The 24,085-nt window shown below is 36.9% G+C and overlaps 3 protein-coding genes across 3 annotated transcripts; 2 read left to right on the top strand and 1 right to left on the bottom strand.

Moving 5' to 3' along the window:
• Positions 1–3,922: 3,922 nt before the first annotated feature.
• On the top strand, positions 3,923–4,747 carry LOC105669037 (uncharacterized). Its single transcript, XM_012361775.2, has one exon. It carries the CDS (start codon positions 3,923–3,925, stop codon positions 4,745–4,747), a length of 825 nt encoding a protein of 274 aa, XP_012217198.1.
• A 7,127-nt stretch (positions 4,748–11,874) lies between these two features.
• Positions 11,875–14,527, top strand: LOC137001539 (uncharacterized). The gene is made up of 4 exons (XM_067360599.1): positions 11,875–12,204; positions 12,351–12,530; positions 12,622–12,942; positions 13,481–14,527. The coding sequence occupies exons 1-3, from the start codon at positions 12,141–12,143 to the stop codon at positions 12,813–12,815; spliced, it is 438 nt and encodes a 145-aa protein (XP_067216700.1). The 5' UTR covers positions 11,875–12,140; the 3' UTR covers positions 12,816–12,942; positions 13,481–14,527.
• On the bottom strand, positions 14,514–20,988 carry LOC105674714 (putative nuclease HARBI1). The gene is made up of 4 exons (XM_067360857.1): positions 20,488–20,988; positions 20,279–20,421; positions 19,822–20,002; positions 14,514–15,324 (listed from the first exon to the last, which is right to left on the bottom strand). The coding sequence occupies exons 1-4, from the start codon at positions 20,644–20,646 to the stop codon at positions 14,680–14,682; spliced, it is 1,128 nt and encodes a 375-aa protein (XP_067216958.1). The 5' UTR covers positions 20,647–20,988; the 3' UTR covers positions 14,514–14,679.
• Between the last annotated feature and the right edge of the window lie 3,097 nt (positions 20,989–24,085).

The following is a 24,085-nucleotide window of genomic DNA, read 5'->3' as shown; positions in this document are numbered from 1 at the left end:
AAAGTATTAAGGTAAGATTCCCAAAAATTGAATGTTTTACAAGATATTTTGTATTTTATGTCAAAATACTGTAATTTACAAGCCTCATAACTCGAAAAGTACTTAATAAAAAATAACTTCATTATAGTGTTTTGAAAAGCTCTTGACACCAGCTATTAGATTTTGGAATCAAAAATAGGGGTTTCTATTTAAAAAACCTAACCTAACCTTGAAATGACCTTGAAGGTCAAGCTCAAGGTCAAATTGAAGGTCACCGTTGAATTCCTCGTTGAAAATTACTTCAGAAATAACCTTGACCTTTTTCAAAAATACCTTACATGAGAAAATATTCAGCCGTCCCGGGACTTAATTGACACCCTGTATACATAATTTCTGCAATTTTCTTGCAAATCCTTTCTTACTATAGGGCAGGGCTCGGAATTATTTCATCTTTTCGGCCGATTCTCGTGGTATACGCCTCCTTTCCTCTTTTTACCGCGCGCGCGGCAGCCGCTAGAGCCAGCGCCGCCGAGCGTTAGGAGCGGCGCTATCCGATTAATGTTAAAAAAATTTATTAAAAATTATTTTTTTTTTAATAGCAATAGTACTGTTGCGACTAAAAACCAACTTACAATAATATATATTCTATATTAAGCATTTATAATTTATATGTGTGGGCCCACTACGCCAAGCGCAACATTTATACAACGCATCATAATATAGATGCAATAAGCGTTAACCAATAGTCGCTCTGTTCGAGACAGCAATTCTATTGGTCCCGGCTAGCTCGACAGTTTGCTATAAAGGCAGCCGCATAATTTTTGTTTACCCATTCTGTCACAAGAAGCCGAGCCTTCACAGTTAACATTCAGAAGCCGAGCCTTCACAGTTAACATTCAGAAGCCGAGCCTTCTCAGTTTAACATTAAGAAGCCGAGTCTTCTCAGTTTAACATTAAGAAGCCGAGTCTTCTACATACATACAACTTTACAATAAGTCACTAATAAACAGTAATTAACATCCATGAATTCGAAATTATTATGTGGAGTGACCTTCCCCATATTGGACAAAACAAGTACCTCATGGGTGACGTGGAAATCTATTGAAATATTTTCACATAATAAATTTAAAAATGAAAAAAATATCTTTAATAAATTTTTTTAACTTTTAATGATTAAGGGAGAAGAACCTAACATTTATCGGATAGCGCCGCTCCTAACGCTCGGCAGCGCTGGCCCTAGCGGCTGTCGCGCGCGCGGTAAGGAGAGGAAAGGAGGCGTATACCACGAGAATCAGCCGAAAAAATGAAATAATTCCGAACCCTGCTATAGGGTCTCTACTTAGGACCCGTTCAGTATACTAAGACGCAGCCGGTAATATCTTACCGAGCCCGTCAATTTTTATTCTAACTTCTTGGTCTTACACATTTGCCGAGAAAGCGCCTTTGGCGCAATAAACGCTCAAATACAATTTAGCACAAGAACTTGTACATATTTCTCTGACGAAGAAAATAAATTATATATTTTCTAATAAATTGGTTCTCACAAGTTTCTCACCAGTTCGAACACATCCTAAAGGCATTACGCCCCATAAAAGGTATTTTAAATTTCTTGTATGTATCATTTGTAAAAAAATTTTGATAAAAAAAAAACATTAATTTTGTGACTTGCAATAATCTGTTTCAATATATATTTCTTTTAAATACTTACAATTAGCCTTATTTTATGCGTTTACCTTGGTATCTAAAATACACATCAAAATATAAAATTTATTTCTTTACAGTAGAAAAGAAACATTGTAGTCTTACAGCAGAGAGGAATGGTAAAATGTCATGTATATGTAATAACAAATAAATCACTTTCCCACTGACATTATACACAACTTTGCAGAAATTAAATTATTCTATGATTTTTTAATGTGTAGTGCAGTTTAAAATACACAGTCAAAATATGTCTATATTTTTAAAATAATAGTTCTGATTTTTTATGAATCACAGCGGTTTTATAAAATGTTCAATTTTAACAGTTTTTATTGGACTGTACTTTAGGCAATATTATATTTTGCCATTTTTGTTATAAGACAACAATGTTATTTTTCTACTGTAATAGAAATACATTTTCAATTTTAATATGTATTTTAAATACCAAGTTAAGCACGTAAAATAAGGCTAATTTTAAGTATTTAAAGGAAGCATATATTAAAACAGATTATTACAAGTCGCAAAATTAATGTTGTTTCTTTTATCAAGATTTTTTTACAAATAATAGACACAAGAAATTAAAAATATCATTATATTTCATGCTTTAGAAATAAAAAATGTGGCATATATCATATACATTTCTTGTAAAAACGGTATACAAAATGGTGTTAATTTTTTACATAGATATTTTGATATAAATATAGATAATATATATATGTAGAAATAGAAAAGCCAGAGGCAATCTTATATATCCTGGCGATATAGAAATAGAAAAGCCAGAGACGATCTAACGTATCCTGGCGATGTAGAGTTAGAAAAGCCAAAGGTAATCTATCGTATCCTGGCAATTTAGAATTAGAAAAGCCAGAGGCGGTCTATCATGAGCTGACAATTTTTAAAAAATATAGTTGGAAGTGATCTAACGTCAGCTGACAGTTTAGAAAAAAAAGAGCTAAAGACGATTTATTCGTAAGCTGGTAAATTGTAAGAAATATTGTCAGAGGCGATCTATCGTGAGCTGGCAGATTTTAAGAAATACGTATTTCTTTTAGTTATTAATTTACTATACGTGTGGTCCGTTTATATTTTCGTACCTTTTTCCTCGCGATTAAAATTCGTATGCCTGTATGATATACATACGAGACGAAATAGACTTATACGAGGTGTCTAATAGATATAAATTAGATACTTAAAATATTTTATTTGAAAAATGTATATAGTATAATACTATATATCTAATTGGAGAAAAATGTTATATGTGTGGCGGCTCACCGCCACACCGCTGCACTGACGCGGTATAATACATCGCGGCGCCGCTACGCGCCGCAGGCCTTCTACCAGTTACAAGCTTGCGGACCCACCGCCAGGTTGCGCAGGCGGTGAAGAACCTTCTCGCGATCAAGCTTCGATCGACGAGATATAAAAGAGCTGCTCCGCAGATCTTTCCTCACTCACTCGCTTCAAGGCGAGCTCTCTCAAGGGCCCTTGAACTGAGTCGTATTCTGCCTCGGCAGAAGATAACCAGAGACACATAGTCTCGCCGTTTTTCTCACACTGCCTCGCAAGGCGTGTAAAAAGAAAGCAGAGTCCCAGCATCGGCCACACACTTCAACCAAGCGGCCCGCGGATACTCCACTTTCGCCGTCACCTCCTCAGTCTCTAGTGTGGAAATTAATCCCACTAGAGTTCTGCGTCCGGTTGACTCGACCACCAAGGGACACGCTCACTCAAGGCGACATCCGAATTCGGAGACCTCTCTCTCCTCGGTACACGGAGCAATCCGTAATTCCGAGAGCCGAGACGGTTGCCACCACCAGCACACCAGAGACTCGATCCATCGCAGTACAGACTTCACCGCCCAGAGCCTGCTCAGAGAGCAGTTGTCAGACGGAAGACCACTTCCCGAACGGAGTTCCACCGACGCCGGGAAAGGGGCTGCAACGAGCTAACTCAGTTGAACCGTCCTTTTTAGGACCCGTTCAACACACTAAGACGCGGCCGGTAATTTCTTACCGCGCCCGTCAATTTTTCTTTTGATTCTCGGCCTTACACTCTTGCCGAGAAAGCGCCTCTGGCGCCCTTAATCAAATCAAACACAAAACTTGTACTTTACTCTACTTCTCTGACGAAGAAAAATAAATTATATTTTTCTAAGAAATTGGTCTCAAGATCTTTCAACCAAGTCGAACACAATCCTTAGGCTATACGCCTATAAACTGGTGACCCCGACGACTGGTTAAAGCAAATGAGCCAATCAGAGAAGGCCGGCGATATGCCAGGCGCCGACGCAGCACAAATCGGCAGAGTATCGGTGCGAGTACCACCTTTTTGGCCGGAGGAACCAGAATTATGGTTCGCCCAATTAGAGAGCCAGTTCCTGCTGAGCGCCGTCACGTCGGATTCAACCAAGTACGCATACGCAATCTCGCAAATCGAAACAAAATACATTAAGGAAATCAAAGATGTGATAACGAATCCTCCGCCATGCGGGAAATACGAAGCCGTAAAAAGGGCACTCATCCAAAGACTGAGCGACTCACAGGAACACCGCATCCGCCAATTATTAGAGCGAGAGGAACTAGGCGACCGAAAGCCATCGCAGTTCCTGCGCCATCTAAGGACGCTCGCGGGCAATGCCGTGCCTGATCAACTCCTGCGCACGCTATGGCTGGGGCGTTTACCGGCCCAAATGCAGATCATACTAGCGACGCGAGCTGACGATCTTCTCGAGGACGTGGCGGAACAGGCCGACCGTGTCTACGAAGTCACATGCCGAACAGTCGCAGTTTTGGACAAGCCTAAGGAGACGAAATCAAAACCTACCGGCTCGCTCGAGGACCAGATTCAGGCATTGGTCAAACAAGTCGCCGCACTCAACACGCGATTGGGCCGGCAGGAACACCGCCACAAACAACAGCGCCACAGATCGCGCAGCCGCAGCCGGACCAAATCAAATTCGGAAGAAGACAGCGAGTTTTGCTTTTTCCACCGGCGATTCGGCAGCAAGGCAAGAAAGTGTACAGAGCCATGTACATACAAGGAGAAGAAGAAGGACAAAACGGAAAACTAGACGGTCCGGAATCAATGGCGGCAGACGGCCCGGACCCGAAACCATGCCGCCTTGTAATAACCGAGCGACAAACAAAAGTTCGGTACCTCATCGACACGGGATCAGACATAAGTGTCTACCCGCGCTCGATGGTACGCGGACGGATGTCCGGAGCAACGCAAGCCCTGTTTGCAGCCAACGGAACTGTCATTCACACCTACGGGTGGATCGCGCTTCAGCTCAACATCGGATTGAGGCGCGCCTTCCAATGGAAATTCATCGTAGCTGACGTCACACAGCCAATCATCGGCTCCGATTTCCTTGGGCATTTCCATCTCCTGCCGGATGTAAGGAGAGGCAAACTTTTGGACGCTACGACGGGATTGGCCACAAACAGCCTGCAGAGCAGAACCGGACAAACATCAATTAAGACATTACTGCAGGAAACAGCTTTTCACGCCTTATTGGCTGAATTTCCACAGCTCACTAGACCAACCGGAAAGACGGAATCCGCGCCGCACTCAACGATGCATTACATCGAAACAACACCGGGACCACCGGAAGCATGCAGGCCGAGGAGACTGGCGCCGGAGAAACTGAAAGAAGCAAAACAACAGTTCGATCTTTTACTGCAAGAAGGAGTAATCGCGCCGTCCAAGAGCGCATGGGCCTCACCATTGCATATGGCACCGAAGAAAGGTGGCACGTGGCGACCATGCGGCGATTACAGGAAGCTCAACAACCGAACGGTGCCGGACAGATACCCGATTCCGCACATCGAGGATTTTACACAGGCTCTTCACGGGAAAACAATTTTCTCTACACTGGATCTGGTTAGAGCTTACAACCAGATTCCAGTAAACGCTGAAGACGTGCCAAAAACGGCAATCACCACACCGTTCGGTCTGTTCGAATTTCTCAAAATGCCTTTCGGTTTGAGAAACGCAGCGCAAACGTTCCAGAGATTCATAAATGAGGTGATACGCGGACTCGATTTCTGCTACGCCTACATTGACGACATCCTGGTAGCATCTCACAACGTAGACGAACATAAAGCGCATTTAACAGCTTTGTTCCAGAGACTCAGCAAATACGGAATTCAACTAAACCCAGCAAAATGCGTGTTCGGAAAAGAAACCGTAGCATTTTTGGGCTACCAAGTCTCAGCTGAAGGGACGCAACCACTACCGGAAAAAGTCGAGGCCATTCGGAAATTTCCAAAACCAATCACCGTCAAGCAGCTGCGGCAGTTTCTCGGAACCTTAAATTTTTACAGGAGATTCATCCCGGGAGCGGCCATAGACCAAGCAGTTTTGAATGACGCGCTAAAAGGGAACAGACCCGGGAAAACACCAATCGAATGGAGCGCAGAACGAGAGGCAGCGTTTGAAACGTGCAGAGAAAGCCTTGCACGGGCAACGCTCTTGGCACATCCGGACCCGAAAGCAGAACTCTCCTTAACAACCGACGCCTCAGATTTCGCAATTGGAGCAGTAATCCACCAACATGGAAAACTCGGACAGCAACCGGTGGCGTTCCTCAGCAAAAAGCTGACCACCGCGCAACAAAAGTACAGTCCGTACGACCGAGAGCTCTTGGCGATATACGCAGCAATTAAACATTTCCGGCACTGGTTAGAAGGAAGGGAGTTCATCATTTACACGGATCACAAACCGCTCGTGTACGCATTCCGAAAAGATCCTTTGCAGAGCTCACCGCGGCAGACACGGCACTTGGAGCTGATCGGGCAGTATTCAACCGACATCAGACACGTGGCGGGAAAGGATAACATCGTAGCAGACACACTATCGAGGACGCAGGCTGTCCAGCAAGCAGTAAACTTTGCAGAGCTCGCAAAGTCTCAAAAAGACGACGCCGAAATACAAGCATTACTCAAAGGGAATACGAAGTTGCAGCTTAAAGAAACCGTAATTCCCGGCACGGATATCAAACTAATTTGTGATACATCGACGGGCATCCCACGACCATACGTCACGCAACAGTTCCGAAAGCAAATCTTTAAGCATTTGCACGGACTCGCGCACACCGGGATAAAAACCACCGTCAAATTAATCACGCAGCGCTTCGTGTGGACCGGAATACAAAAGGATTGCCGCAGATGGGCACAGGCTTGCGTTCCCTGCCAGAAATCAAAGGTCCACCGACACACCGTTTCACCAACAGGAAACTACTTGGGGCCTACCAGCAGGTTCCAGCACATACACATGGACATCGTCGGACCTTTGCCTCCATCTCGAGGGAAGAAATACTGCCTCACAATCATTGACAGATTCACACGATGGCCAGAGGCATACCCGATGTCCGACATCACCGCAGAAACGATGGCTCGCCTCTTATTTGAAAACTGGATTGCGCGTTTCGGAGCGCCGGCACGAATCACCACGGACCAGGGACGGCAGTTTGAGTCGGAACTATTTAAGCAGTTGGCCAGACTGACCGGATCGCAACACATCCGAACTACCGCATATCACCCGGCAGCCAATGGCATGGTAGAGAGACTACACCGGCAACTCAAAGCGGCTATCAAAAGCCACGAAACAGAAGCATGGACGCAAATTCTTCCAGTCATTTTATTAGGCATCCGCGCCGCAGTAAAAGAGGACATCGGAGCCACACCAGCAGAATTAGTTTTCGGAGAGACTATTCGGATTCCCGGACAATTCTTGGACCAAACCAATAACGAGCAACCAACGGACGAGTTTGTCCGTCGTTTACAGGAAAAAATGAGCAAACTCCGTCCACACCTGCGACGCCATGGCCACCGCAGCACCTTCGTACACAAGGACCTGGCCACATCGGAAAAAGTTTTCGTCAGACACGATTGCCCGACCAGAGCGTTACAGCAACCGTACGACGGACCATTTAACGTTTTAAGCAGAAACGACAAAGTCTACAGGCTATTGGTCAACGGCAAGCCAATCAACGTCTCGATTGACCGATTGAAACCGGCTTACACGTTGGACGACGATGAGCAACCAATCGAACCAACACCAGCCGACCAACCAAAGCCCTCCGCAACCAACAAGACGAGGAGCGGCAGAACTTCAAAACCAACCGTGCGTTTCCAGGCTTAAAAACTGCCAAGGGGGTCCTGTGGCGGCTCACCGCCACACCGCTGCACTGACGCGGTATAATACATCGCGGCGCCGCTACGCGCCGCAGGCCTTCTACCAGTTACAAGCTTGCGGACCCACCGCCAGGTTGCGCAGGCGGTGAAGAACCTTCTCGCGATCAAGCTTCGATCGACGAGATATAAAAGAGCTGCTCCGCAGATCTTTCCTCACTCACTCGCTTCAAGGCGAGCTCTCTCAAGGGCCCTTGAACTGAGTCGTATTCTGCCTCGGCAGAAGATAACCAGAGACACATAGTCTCGCCGTTTTTCTCACACTGCCTCGCAAGGCGTGTAAAAAGAAAGCAGAGTCCCAGCATCGGCCACACACTTCAACCAAGCGGCCCGCGGATACTCCACTTTCGCCGTCACCTCCTCAGTCTCTAGTGTGGAAATTAATCCCACTAGAGTTCTGCGTCCGGTTGACTCGACCACCAAGGGACACGCTCACTCAAGGCGACATCCGAATTCGGAGACCTCTCTCTCCTCGGTACACGGAGCAATCCGTAATTCCGAGAGCCGAGACGGTTGCCACCACCAGCACACCAGAGACTCGATCCATCGCAGTACAGACTTCACCGCCCAGAGCCTGCTCAGAGAGCAGTTGTCAGACGGAAGACCACTTCCCGAACGGCGTTCCACCGACGCCGGGAAAGGGGCTGCAACGAGCTAACTCAGTTGAACCGTCCTTTTTAGGACCCGTTCAACACACTAAGACGCGGCCGGTAATTTCTTACCGCGCCCGTCAATTTTTCTTTTGATTCTCGGCCTTACACTCTTGCCGAGAAAGCGCCTCTGGCGCCCTTAATCAAATCAAACACAAAACTTGTACTTTACTCTACTTCTCTGACGAAGAAAAATAAATTATATTTTTCTAAGAAATTGGTCTCAATATCTTTCAACCAAGTCGAACACAATCCTTAGGCTATACGCCTATATATGCTTTCCCTATTTTTATTCTTATGTAATTAATACAAAAAAATAAATAAGTTAAATAATTATTCAATACATATATATACATATTGAATATAGTTACCTTTATTTTGCATTTTATGTAATGACTGAAACGATATATACTCTCATTATTTCAGTCGTTATCATATAAAATACAAAATAAAGATAACTATTTATTCAATATATGTGTATATGTATATATTAATTAATTGATTAATTAGTTATTTTGTATTTACTACATAAGAATAAAAATAAGAAAAGTATATGACATTTTTCTTCAGTGATATACAGGGTGTCTGGCAATAATCGTCCCACCGGTCATATACAGGTAGAGGAGGTCAAACCGAGTAGAAAAGTCCTTTACCATTTTTTAATTTTTGAAATAAGTGCTGAGTAATTAACGAAAAAAGATCGGCAAATTCGCGCGAGTAAAGCGCGCGCGGCGAGAAAAGATAGCCCACTATTGCGTGGTCGCTAGGATCTAGCATTACGCACCGCTCGTATGTTGCCGTTGTCAATTGTAGAGCGCTCCTCCCAACGCTTCATCGCGCGCCTAGTGATCGCGTAGCAGTGGGACGTCCTTCTCGCCGCGCGCGCTTTACTCACGCGGATTTGCCAATCTTTTTTCGTTAATTACTCAGTACTTATTACAAAAATAAAAAAAAATTTTTTTCCCATTTCTCAAAGTCTATCTTCAAAATTTGCCATTTTGTAAAACATTTTGCATAACTCAATTTTGGCTGTTAAGAGAAATGTTCAAGCTTTAATTTGCGATTTTTTTCATCCCAATACAATGATTTTTTGCTAAGTTATCGCTATTCAAAGATGTTGAAAAATTGTGCTAAAGTTTGGTGACCCGTTTTTTTTGCGGATGAGTGTATTTAAAAGAAGTATATATTGAGACAAATTATAGCAAGTCACAAAATTAATGTTGTTTTTATCAAGATTCTTTTACAAATGATACATACAAGAAATTAAAAATACCTTTAAATTTCATGCTTTATAAATAAGTTATATGACATATACATTTATTATAAAAATATATACAATATACAAAATAATTAACTTTTTACGTAGATACTTTGATGTGAATATACATAATATGAAGCAAATACATAAGCGAATACATAATATGGAGTGAATATACATAATATACATAATATGTACACATGAAGCACATGAATAAAAGTATTTTGCAGAAATTAGAATATGAATGTATGTAATTAAATAATGTAAATGTTTGCAACAATATTGCAAAATTGAATGTATAATAAATACATACTTTTTTTATTCTTCAAAGTGCCTTCAACCCATCTTCTTCAGTCGGGTTTCTTAGCACACACACACACACACACACACACGCGCGCGCGCGCGCACGCACACCTCACCTAAAAGATTTTGATGTATATGACAGATAACACTGAGAACTGTATAGCGCCTCTAGATCATAATCCAGAACTAATCTATAGCTTTTTTTACCTCATTATCATCTATATTGCACGCATGCTTTGCATAAATTCTAATTCAGGAAATATTTTTAGACTACTTCTCGTGCGTGCGTGCGTATAGAATAATTAAATATATATATATTATGTATTAATGAAAATAAACATTATTTATGTAGCGAAGAAAATGTTACAATTTCCTAAGAGATGCCTAAACAACCCAGCCTATTTCTAATATAAAACGCTCCTGAGCCAGAGCTATCGGCGGCTCGGTCGCCAGCGGCCAGGCGGTAGTGGGGGAACAGGAGGCGTCGCCTCGGGAATCGGCCCGAAATGTGCAACTAATTCCGAGCGCTGGTTTAGGAGATATAACAAATTAAAGTTTCAAAAATTTAATACTCTACTTTAGGTGTTATAAGCTGATATTACGAACAGTGAAATTTGTGTATGTCGTACTAATCTGTTGAAAAATGTAAACAAAGCTACATGATCATAGATATTATGTCAACAGTCCGCTATCTATTTCTCGCAATTCGTTAACAGCATTCGACATGCGACTGCACGAATTAAATATTTATGGAATACGTGTGGGCGTAACCTCCATTCATATTGGTAATTTTGTCGATAAATTTAAACCATTGGTTAAAGTTAACCGACATTGAAAAAATAGTGGCCCTTAAACATCTCTGCTGTGGCAGAAAAACAACTAAACTAAGACATTTTATTTAGTCAGAGAGACATGTTTTTTAGATATTTTTTTGTCTTGCCAAAAAAATGATTAAAAAGATGACCAAAAAGGTACCCAGATAGTACATGTTCGTTTCATATATGTTTCTTAAATGTATCCAGTGGTTTTATATACGTTTAGGAAACATGTATGAAACGAACATGTGCCACCTGGAATGTCTTTCCGTCAACTAAAATTAATTATGATTTTTTTGTGTAATTAGAAAGACATCCTTTAAACGTCTTTTAGCCTTGCCGAAAAGATGACTTAAAAAAGAAATCTTTTTGTCATTGTTTAGTTTTATATGCTTTATGGGTTATTTTTAGTCAATACTGTCACGCTCGAATCACCTTATGTATTATATACTTTATGTATAATTTTAATAGTTTTTGTATTATCGAAAAAAAAATAACATTTGGAATATATTATGATAATTTAAAGATGTATTATAAAACAATCGATAAATATGGATACGTAAATTACGATACATAATGGAGGCCGTCGCGTAACACATTGCAAATTGAATATAAGGTGAATCGATTTAATAACGAAGCTCATTTGTTAAAGGTGAAAGCTTGGAGAAGAGATAATAAAAGTGTTCATACATCGAATCGACGACCACGAAATGGCTGTTATCGAATCGGAATGCAAATCAAAATCACGCATGAAACTCTCGCTGATGGAATGCTTACCAATAGAGAATTTATCGGCGGTCAATGAAAAACTATCGCCGATTCAGGAGTTTTATCATGGCCAAAGCATCTTTATCACTGGCAGTACCGGTTTTATAGGCAAGCTGGTGATCGAGAAACTTCTTAGAATGTGTCCTGGATTGGGATCTATCTATTTGCTAGTGCGTCCCAAAAAGTGCAAAAATGTGCAACAACGCATTGAAGAGATCTTTGATAATGTGGTGAGTCTTTAATCCTTTGAGCGCAGAGCGCTCTAAAACTAACAAGAAAGGTTTGGCAATTCGGATTTTCTAATAGCGATTTCGGCTGGTCTGCACTGGTGTACCACCTGTGTAGAGTTGGTGGAAGTGTGTGCAGTGCGTACACCCATACAGTGTTGCACTCGATATTTCGACTACCACCACGGCAGTGTATATCTTTTCAGCCGAACACAGAGTCATGAGACGCGAATCGGCATACAACGTGTATGATACAAGTAAAATATAAAATTGCAAAATTTATCGCGATGGCTTCATCTTCGTCTTTGAGTAGTGAGTATATAAATATACGTAATAAAAACATTAATACTTATATTAATATATAAAATTTAATACGCATTCAGTATTTAGAGATTTATTTTCCTAACCTAAAATTCTAGAATTGTACAGAAATATCTACAAATAATCATTGCTTTCAGATAATAATGATTCCGATATCCTGCAATGTGGTTTCTGCGATATGTGGGGAACAATGGTCCAAATATTTAATCACATGAAAAAGGAACATCCTCAATCGTTCGATGACGACATCGTAGACAGCGACGAGTCGAATCATGAAAATAACATCAAAACTACAAACTCTGACGAAATAAAGTCTGGTAAGATAAAGAATAGATATTGTTAATACTATTAGTTACTTTATAAGGAATTGAACACTAACTACACTATAAATAATGTATGTTATAACAGGAAGATCGGTCGATGAATGGGGTGAACCCGAAACAAAATTCTTGCTATCAAAATACAACGACTACATGATATCCGTCGGCCCTCGCAAGACCTTCAGGACAGTGAAAAGTATGTTCCAACGCATATCGGAAGATTTGAAAGAAGAGTTGGATATTACTCGAAGTTGGTGGTTGGCAATGCCAAAATCGTTATAAAACTATAATGCGACGTAAGAGAGACGCTATTAATAATAATAATTCAACGGGTCGAAATCGTATAACTGTACCTTATGAAGCGGAATTATCAGATATAGCGGCTAAGGATGATAGTATCCTACCAGAGGTAATGTTTTAAGTTGAAGATATAAGGTACTTAAAACACAAGAAATTTTTTTTTATTTTTTTGTGCATGCTAAAACATTACATATTTGTATATCAAGTAAAAGAATCCTGTAAACAGATATCATTATATAATGTTTTTAGTTAGTTTTACCAGTTACATTTTGTAATGTTTTATTTTGTGTTTCACATAATTTTAAATATATTTGAATAGAATTCATTTGAAATTATTTGATTAGTTGATGAAAATAACAGGCAATCATAAAATTCTGTATTGTACTGAAAAATAATTAATTATAAGAAAAGTAATTAATTCTAAATGAATTTATTAAAGAATTTGTGATGTCATAAGTGTATATACTATATGTATATTCACTATACAAACTCACTGTTATTGATATATACATATTTAATAATTTATTTTTATGAACTTTTAATTTGTCTTTCACTGCCCAATAATCTAAAAGTCATTTCATTCATATTTTTCTTACTTTCTTGCAAAATACATGTCCTCTATTCTGCATTTTATATTTATGTTACAGGTACTGATGGGTACAAAACGTACAATTCTTAACAAAAAGACTCCTGATAATTCCTTGCTAGAAAATATAAATAACAATGTCGAGAATCAATCAAAGATAAAAAGGAAGAAAAAAGAGGAAACATCCATTAATAATATTTTGAAAGAAGCTTACGCCAAAAAAGAAGAAGGTAAAGAAAAAAGGCACAAAGAAAAAATGGAACTCTTAATGAAATTTGTAGAAAAACAAGTTGGTCCTTTGGATGCATGAAAAGAAAAGATTTAAGATTTAATATTAAGAAAAAAATTAAAGATTTATATTTTATGTCTAATTTTTCATATTTATAGTTATAAGTATATTGAGAAAGATTAGTATAGTAAGAAAAGAAAAGATTTAAGATCCAAGATTTAGATTTTACGCCTAACTTTTCATATTTATAGTTATAATAATAGTTATTATAGTTATAATTATATTATAGTTGTTAGTCATACATAATTTGATGAAAAATGACTATAAAACAAATGTAAAAAAAGACGAAATTAGAGTGGATGTTGATTTTTAATTTCACTGTTTTATTATTTTTTATCGCGTTACATGGCTTTTAAAATAATATGAAAAATTAGGTGTTCTCTAAATTCTTTTCAGTAATATATACATTCTGCAGAAGGCTGTAATTTTTGTTTAGTTGCAATAAAAAAAGTGATTTAGAATTTAAGAACTTAAATAGTTAAGAAATTTAAGAAGTTAAGTTTTAATTTTCCAGCATAATTAAGTTTGGTTGCAAATTGTTCTTTAACTACTCTTAATGCTAGTCAACACAGCAAATTGTATGTTACCTGATTATAAGTATATAAATAAAAGTTGAAATCCCCGTTGCAATCAAATGGTTTGTAGGGGTGTTAGAACCTATCCAGACAAATTTATTAACAACATAATCGCATACTATGCAAATTTGTCTGGATAGACTTTTAAAGATTCTATAGAATTAAGAGTTTAAAAAGTGTTCCAAATGTATGTTTAAGACTTCTGTACCTTGAAAAAAAATGTTATTAAATTTTTGAGAATTAATTTTTATTTGCGATGCTATCTCTTCGGCACATTGAAATAAATAATACATCACATGCGTGAATAGTAAGTGCAGTGTATTTTTTTTATAAACATGACGTTATTTATAAATATATTTTTATTTATAAACATAAAATAACAATATTTATTTGCAGTCATCTATTCATTCGGTTGCGGATTTCATCGCGCTTTCTTTCACCCTGTTGCCTTAATATAGTTTCATTATCTTCAAGTTCTACTGGCTCATTAAACTGTTCTTCGTTTAACACGTCATCACATCGAAATAAATCGTTCGAATCAATACACATGTTATGTAATACGCAACACGCTATAATGAAACGACTCATTTTATAAACAGTGTGAAAATCCAATAACATTAGTTGCCGAAATCTACCTTTTAACAATCCGAATGCATTTTCGATTTTAACTCTAGTCGCTGACAATTTTTCGTTAAATTTTATGTGTGACGGTGTTAAATTTCCGAAATCCTTGTAAGGTGTCATGAGAAATTCTCTTATAGGATAGGCACTGTCACCTAATAAATGAAAACTTCCATTTTCGCAAATCTCCTCTATATTCTGTTTTAAAAATGATAATTTGAAAGTTCGACTGTCATGAAGTTTTCCAGGAACTCCTGTGAAAACATCAAGAAATCTTTTTCTGTCGTCGCATACTGCTTGCAAAACTATGCTTGTCGTATGATATCTGTTTGCGTATGTCGTCCGCGATTTATGTGCAGGAGTACGAATGTTGATGTACGAACCATCGATACATCCAATTACTCTATCAAAACCAAAAATCTAAAACAAATCGGCGTTTGTTTTTTAAATGTATAACACTTTTTTTAATGATATCGATATGTGTTAAAGCCACACTTCCCTTTTTTCAGGCATATTTTTATTTCTTTTACTGAGTTTTTTATATTAAACTTTGGGGATATATAAAAAAAAAATATCAATAATTTCTACCTGTACGCTCACGACTTTCTTCCAAATAATATTTAGAGGAAATATTTTCAAGATAAACTTTAAGAAAATGTAAAATAGAAAGAAATTAATTTGTTGTAAACACAAAAAAGGGAATTCTGGCCTTAAGAGGATGCTGAAGTGACGGGCGAACTCCGACGCGAAAGCGCCATCATTTTGATGGTACTAAAAATGAAATGACATTATCGGCGCAGCCTACGGACCTATGCCGCGTAGGTCTGTGTGTACGCATTTGTTTGTAGTGGTGACTCACTACACTGACGTGTGGTCTGTGTACGTGTGTCATCGGAAGTTTGTAAACAAACGATGCTTGCGCTTGTTTCCTCGACTGAAATTTCGTTGCAAGGCTGCAATATAATGTCCGAGAAAACATAAGCGTATACAAGGTGTCAAATAAATACAAACTAAATATGACAAAATAATAAATAAAAAATATACATATAATACTATATATATCACTGAAGAAAAATGTCATATACTTTTCTTATTTTTATCCTTATGTAGTAAATACTAAATAACTAATTAATCAATTAATTAATATATACATATACACATATAATCAATAAATAGTTATCTTTATTTTGTATTTTATATGATAATGACTGAAATAATGGAAGTATATATCATTTCAGTTATATAAAATACAAAATAAAGATAACTATATTCAATATGTATATGTATGTATTCAATAATTAATTAACTTATTTATTTATTTTGTATTAATTACATAAGAATAAATTTAGGAAAAGCATATAACATATTTTTCCAATTAGATATATAGTATTATACATACATTTTTCAAATAAAATATTTTATCATATCTAACTTATATCTATTAGACACCTTGTATAAGTCTATTTTGTCTCGTATGTACATCATTCAGCCATACGCTAGAATTTTAATTGCGAGAAAAAAGGTTAAATGACCTTATAAATTATCTGATAAAATATAAACAGACCACACGTGCAGTAAATTGCTAACTAAAATAAATACGTATTTCTTCAAATCTGTCAGCTGACGTTAGATCGCCTATGACAATATTTCTTAAAATCTGCCAGTTCACGAATAAATCGTCTTTGGCTCTCTTTTTTCTAAACGGTCAGCTGACGTTAGATCGCCTCTGACAATATTTATTAAAAATTGTTAGCTGACGTTAGATCATTTCTGACAATATTTCTTACAATTTGCCAGTCCACGTATAAAATCGCCTCTAGCTCTCTTTTTTCTAAACTGTCAGCTGACGTTAGATCGCCTCTGGCTATATTTATTAAAAATTGTCAGCTCACGATAGATCGCCTATGACAATATTTCTTAAAATCTGCCAGTTCACGAATAAATCGTCTTTGGCTCTTTTTTTTCTAAACGGTCAGCTGACGTTAGATCGCCTCTGACAATATTTATTAAAAATTGTTAGCTGACGTTAGATCATTTCTGACAATATTTCTTACAATTTGCCAGTCCACGAATAAATCGCCTTTAGCTCTCTTTTTTCTAAACTGTCAGCTGACGTTAGATCGCCTCTGGCTATATTTATTAAAAATTGTCAGCTCACGATAGATCGCCTATGACAATATTTCTTAAAATCTGCCAGTTCACGAATAAATCGTCTTTGGCTCTCTTTTTTCTAAACGGTCAGCTGACGTTAGATCGCCTCTGACAATATTTATTAAAAATTATTAGCTGACGTTAGATCATTTCTGACAATATTTCTTACAATTTGCCAGTCCACGAATAAATCGCCTTTAGCTCTCTTTTTTCTAAACTGTCAGCTGACGTTAGATCGCCTCTGGCTATATTTATTAAAAATTGTCAGCTCACAATAGATCGCCTCTGACTATATTTATTAAAAATTGTTAGCTGACGTTAGATCGCTTCTGGCTTGTCTTATTCTATATTGCCAGTCTACAAGAAAGCCGCCTCTGGCTTGAAGACAAGAATAAGAATTTTCTAATGCCAGTCCACGAGAAAACCGCCTCTGGCTTGAAGACAAGAATAAGAATTTTCTAATGCCAGTCCACGAGAAAACCGCCTCTGGCTTGAAGACAAGAATAAGAATTATCTAATGCCAGTCCACGAGAAAACCGCCTCTGGCTTGTCTTATTCTATATTGCCAGTCCACGAGGAAATCGCCTCTGGCTTGAAGACAAGAATAAGAATTTTCTAATGCCAGTCCACGAGAAAACCGCCTCTGGCTTGAAGACAAGAATAAGAATTTTCTAATGCCAGTCCACGAGAAAACCGCCTCTGACTTGTCTTATTCTATATTGCCAGTCCACGAGAAAACCGCCTCTGGCTTGTCTTATTTTATATTGCCAGTCCACGAGGAAATCGCCTCTGGCTTGAAGACAAGAATAAGAATTTTCTAATGCCAGTCCACGAGGAAATCGCCTCTGGCTTGAAGACAAGAATAAGAATTTTCTAATGCCAGTCCACGAGAAAACCGTCTCTGGCTTGAAGACAAGAATAAGAATTTTCTAATGCCAGTCCACGAGAAAACCGCTTCTGGCTTGTCTTATTCTTTATTGTAAGATACTTTTATTACGTCATATGCTCTATGTATATATATAATGTATATTATATGCTTCATATTATCTATATTCATATCAAAATATCTTTCTAAGAAATTGACATCATTTTGTATACTTTTTTTACAATAAATGTATGATATATGCCATATTTTTTATTTCTAAAGCATGAAATATAAAGATATTTTTATTTTTTTGTGTCTATTATTTGTAAAATAATCTTGATAAAAGAAACAACATTAATTTTGCGACTTGCAATAATCTGTTTTATTATATGCTTCTTTTAAATACTTACAATTAGCCTTATTTTATGTGATTAACTTGGTATTTAAAATACGTATCAAAATCGAAAATGTATTTGTATTACAGTAGAAACGAAACATTCTTGTCTTACAACAGAGAGAAATGGCAAAATATAATATTGTCTAAAGTACAGTCTAATAAAAACTGTTAAAATTGAACATTTTATAAAACCACTGTGATTCATGAAAAATCAGAACTATTATTTAAAAAATATAAACATATTTCGACTGTGTGTTTTAAACCGCACCACACATTCAAAATTCACAGAATAAAATTATTTCTGCAAAGTTGTGTATAATGTCAGTGGAAAAGTGATTTATTTGTTATTACATATACATGATATTTTATCATTCCTCTCTGGTGTAAGACTACAATGTTTTTTTTCTACTGAACTAGAAATTAATTTTACATTTTGATGTGTATTTTAGATACCAAGGTAAACGCATAAAATAAGGCTAATTGTAAGTATTTAAAAGAAGTATATATTGAAACAGATTATTGCAAGTCACAAAATTAATGTTTTTTTTATCCAAATTTTTTTACAAGTGATACATACAAGAAACTAAAAATACCTTTATATTTCATGCTTTATAAATAAGTTATATGACATATACATTTATTATAAAAATATATACAATATACAAAATAATATTAACTTTTTACATAGATACTTTGATGTGAATATACATAATATGGAGCACATAATATATATAATATAAACACATGAAGCACATGAATAAAAGTATTTTACAGAAATTAGAATATGAATGTATGTAACTAAATAATATAAATATTTGCAAAAATGTTGCAAAATTTATGTATAATACATACACTTTTTTATCCTTCAGAGTGCCTTCAACCCATTTTTTTCAGCCGGGTTTTGTAGCACATAACACAAACCCACACACACACGCACAACTAACACACATAACTAACCTAAAAGATTCTGCATATGACAGATAGCACTGAGAACTGTATAGCGCCTCTATCCCAAAATCGCGGAACTAATCTATAGCTCTTTTTTACCATTTTCTTCTATATTGCACGCATGCTTTGCATAAATCTGGAAAAGTATGGCATTTTGAAAATAAGTCTCTAAGCTCTATTTTTTTGGTTTTCCATTATTGTTTCATACGCTCTTCTTCGGCACACACTCTTGTTTTGCAGATTGAAGCAGTATAATTTTGATATAAAAGATATAATTCTTTGAGGTGACATTGTCGATAAATTTTCAAAAATTTTTTTTATTTTTTGGTTTAAATTTCACTATCCACCGAAAGATTAGCATGTGCACTTTACTTACACCAAAGGATTTGTAATTCTATCAAAGCAATAAAAAATGCCATACTTTCCAGAAAATTAGAAGTTCGGTCGGTAACAATATGACTTCAGCATCCTCTTAATTATTGAATGATATAAATGATTGAAAAACAGTACAGTTATTTGTATAATAGATAATTAATTAAAAACAGAATATATATTATACCTTTTTAAAATTTTCGGCAACAGTATGTTTCTCTTCTGAAGTAAGTGGGAATGTAATTATGTCTTTAGATATATCGTACAGAAAATCCATCACCCTTTGCAGCACACATTCACAAGTTGAGATGCTTACATCAAACCGATCTCCTACTTGCCGAAGCGAGCATTTGTTTCCCGTAAACCTTGAAAATAAAAAGAAATTGTCGTTTATTTTAAGAAAATAAAACAATTTATGTATGTAAGCTACATACATGGAAAATGTCAATAGAAACGATATCAGAAAGAACATCGCTTAGAAAAATTATTTATTAATTTAATTAAATCATTAAGGCTAAGAACTCACGAGTCACGAAAAGAATCAATGTCTATGGATGTTAATTTCTTCAATTCATTTTCTTTTATATTAAATTACTATTATTATTACACTAACCATAAAAAATTACTATTATTACACTAACCATATAAACAATAACACATGTTTTTCTGCTGATGAAATTGGCGTTCCACCATGAGACCTGTCACTCGGATAGAATGTTGATCTTTCGAATTTCTCAATTATTTCGTAGCACGTCTCCCGTGACATTCGGAAATGACTTTTAAACTGTAAGTAAACATTTTCTGTATAATAAAATTCACATTAATAGTAAACTTAACCTACAAAACTCACCGTTTTATCGGACATTTTTCGCACAACCTCTTCTATGTAATTTTTCACTTTCGCTCTGCTTTCTTTACGTTGTACTACATCCAAATACATTAATTCGTCTTCATAACTTGATGACGATGATGTTAATAATTCCATTAACACAAATAAATCACTCATCATGATAGTTCACCCACCGACGAGATAAGGCTGACCGTCTTTTATAATAGTAGCTTCTTGTCGGTAGTTTCACCTAAATTACCACCAATGTTATCGACAATTACCGATTACACTAACTGGCTCCAACAAATTTGTGAGAGCCACTTTGTGTACACCCAACATGCACCTGTGCGGTGTACTGAGCCCAGACGAATACGCAGCTCCAGTGAGGGACTGCACCATTCGACCAGCCGAACATACGACACCCAAAATGTGCAATCGGTGCAGACCAGCCGAAATCGCTATAAAAAATCTGAAACTTTCCAGAAATATAATACATATTTATAAACCTAATCAAAAAGCTATTTTTTGTTTTGGCTAGAAAACTGTTATAAAGATAGAAGTACCCTTCAAAAAAAATCTTAATATTTTCGTGAAACCATAAAAGATATTAAAAAAATGTTAAATACAGAATGTTAATGGTTACTGTATTGAGATATCAATTAACAATATACAATACATAATTAAGTCACATTTTTATTTTTTATTATATAAAACTTCATAAAATATAAATTATGTAAAACGCTTATATTTTATTATTTACATATTATTTATAGATATTAACACTATAAAGAAAATTAATTTAATACAAACACAAAAAACAAAAAATGGAATATTATATCAAACAGACATTAAACATTACATATTAAACATTATCTTGATAGACATTAATTAATAATTTAATATATGTCTTAACGTCTTTATCTTTGATTAATCCAAAAGATTTATCGTTTTTCCATGAAAATTGGTTTCGAATTTGTTAATTTCCAAAACAAAACGTTATGTTATAAACCTACAGAAAAATTCAATATCACAATAATTAAAACAAGAGCTTAAAGCCTCTAACTAGATGTAAAAAGTAGCAATCGTTAAATTTTGCTTCTCTTTATTCTTCAAACGTTTTGATCCATCTTTATAACCATCTCCAATGTTTTATAAATGTTGACGGATTAGCCATTGGACAAATAACAAATTCGTGGGATTCGATCATTTTACAACTCCAAGTTCAGTCAAATTGTGTTGTGTCATAAAATAAAAAATTAAGTAAATGTGCTGTAAAATTTGCAAAAAAATTACATTATCAAATTGTATTTTGTTCAATATTTTATAATCTATTTTCTTGTAGATGTTGCTATTATCATTAGCGGGCGATTCGCTCGATTGATTAAAAAAAAAAAAAAAAATTTATATAACTGCTACTTGTCACATCTTGCTAATTAGTCTTCAAGCTCTTTTTTTTATTCTTGTGTCATTAATTGTATAATTAAACGAACTTACAGTGAAGTTCGATTTCAATTATGCTGTCTCGTCCGGATGGATTTAATTGTAGTAGCGTTCTGCCGCGCTATCCTCAACAGGACTTTATCTGAAAGTTTAAAGAGCGCGCTGCCCCACCTACAACCGTCATTAGTTTAAAGATAACAAATCTGAAAAAATTTGGGATAAGGGCGGGTGGGATTCTCCATCCGGACGAGACAGCATAATTGAAATCGAACTTCACTGTAAGTTCGTTTAATTATACAATTATGCAACGTCTCGTCTGGATGGATTTAATTGTAGATATTCAAAGCTTAGATTTGTTACAGAAAAAAGTTTTATTTCGTTCATACTCAACCATAGAGGATTAACTGAGTTAAAAAGTAAATAAATCATTGAGATCATAACTTCAAGCATAAGAAAATATGAGCCAGGATACATACCATATAGAGAACAATATGTCAAGGCATTGGGATAATGCATAACGTTAAGTAAAATGAATTATGTGCTTACAAGGCATGAAAATAGAACGTTATATATATATAAAAAAAAAAAATGTGAAATAGAGTACGCAACCAAACAGCAATAATACGCTGAGGCGTTAACATAAAGCGTAACATTAAGTAAAATAAATGTAATCAAGTATTAGACTCTATTTAAAATCGTATCTTGCAATCTAGCGCCCGTGAGTATCGGGCGATTATAAAAGTGTGCAAAGACGTTCGATGATCTACTCCAACCAGCTGTACGCCTGATCTCGTCCAAGCTAATCCCCCTGCTTGCCGCGAGAGATGTTGAAGCATGACGGGTCGAGTGTGCAGAGAAGACATTTGTGTCAATGCCTGCTGCACCGAGCTCCATTTTTACCCATCGGGCTAATGTTTGAGCCGAAACTGGACTCTGGGGGGCCCGAAAGGAGATAAATAGAGATCTGCAACTCTCTTTACGAAGATCCGCAGTAGAACTAAGATAAACTCGCATTAAGGTAAAAATGCAGAGCTCCGGCTTATTCAAAAAGGGTTTGAATGAGAGCAGTGGTTGAGATCTCCCGATCCCAGAGGTCTTTAAATGAGAGGGAATCTTGATAATCAAGGAATTAGAAAAATGAATATTAGAAATTTGGATGGCTGCAAGGGTCTGCATCCTCTGTGCAGTAGTAAGTGCAAGGAGAGTAATAAGCTTCCTTGATAAAAGCTCCAATGAAAGATCCTCGTGAGGATATAAAGTGGCCAAATGGTCTATTACTGGGGAAGGATCCCATACATAATCATAACGTGGGCGTTGAGGCTTCAAGGTTGCAACACCCTTAAAGAACCTCTTAACGAGAGAATGAGAGCCTATTTCGTCGAAAGAAATAAGCGAAATAGCTAAACGGTAAGTGTTCAGAGAAGCATAAGAGCCCACTTTTGTAAGGCACGAAGAGAGAAAATCTAAAAAAGAGGCCACTGATGGGGCGAAAAAAACTAATTTTTCTCTCCTTGCAAAAAAGCCACCAAAGCTTAATGGGCTTTGCATATTGGGCTATTGTAGCTTCCGAGAGAGAGGCGAGGGTTGTGACTAGTGCCTGTCTTGAAATCCCTTTGCGTAAAAACGCCTGCCGGATAACCTTGCGGCAACCAGGGAAATCCTGCTCCAAGCTGGGTGAACATTCCTGAAAGAAAACGATAACATATTAATGTCTGGATCGAAACGAATCGGTTGATCTATCATGATTTGATTAAATAAAGGGAACCATGGTTGAGCTGGCCACCAAGGCACAACAACCACCCCCTCCGCCTTATCGGTGATAATTTTGCGCAGAGCCTTTAGAATTAAGATAAAAGGAGGGAAAGCATAAAAATAAAATTTACTCCAATCTAGAGAAAATGCATCAACTGCTTCCGCGAGAGGATCCGGAAGCCATGAAATAAAACGAGGGCATTTACTGTTGATAGCTGAAGCAAAGAGATCAATATCAAAATGCCCGAAATAACGATCGATCGTATTAAAATAGTCTTGACTCAGAGACCACTCCGTTTCCTCTGAAACAAAGCGCGATTCGGCATCTGCCTCTATGTTCTGAGCTGAGGGAATATATGAGGCATAAATAAATATATTCCTGTCTGCACACTAAGTCCAGATCTCGCGGGCGAGATTGGATAATCGA

The sequence above is a fragment of the Linepithema humile genome, chromosome 8 (assembly GCF_040581485.1).
Source record: "Linepithema humile isolate Giens D197 chromosome 8, Lhum_UNIL_v1.0, whole genome shotgun sequence".
NCBI classification, from domain to species: Eukaryota; Metazoa; Arthropoda; class Insecta; order Hymenoptera; family Formicidae; genus Linepithema; species Linepithema humile.
This window is presented reverse-complemented; position numbering and strand designations above follow the sequence as displayed.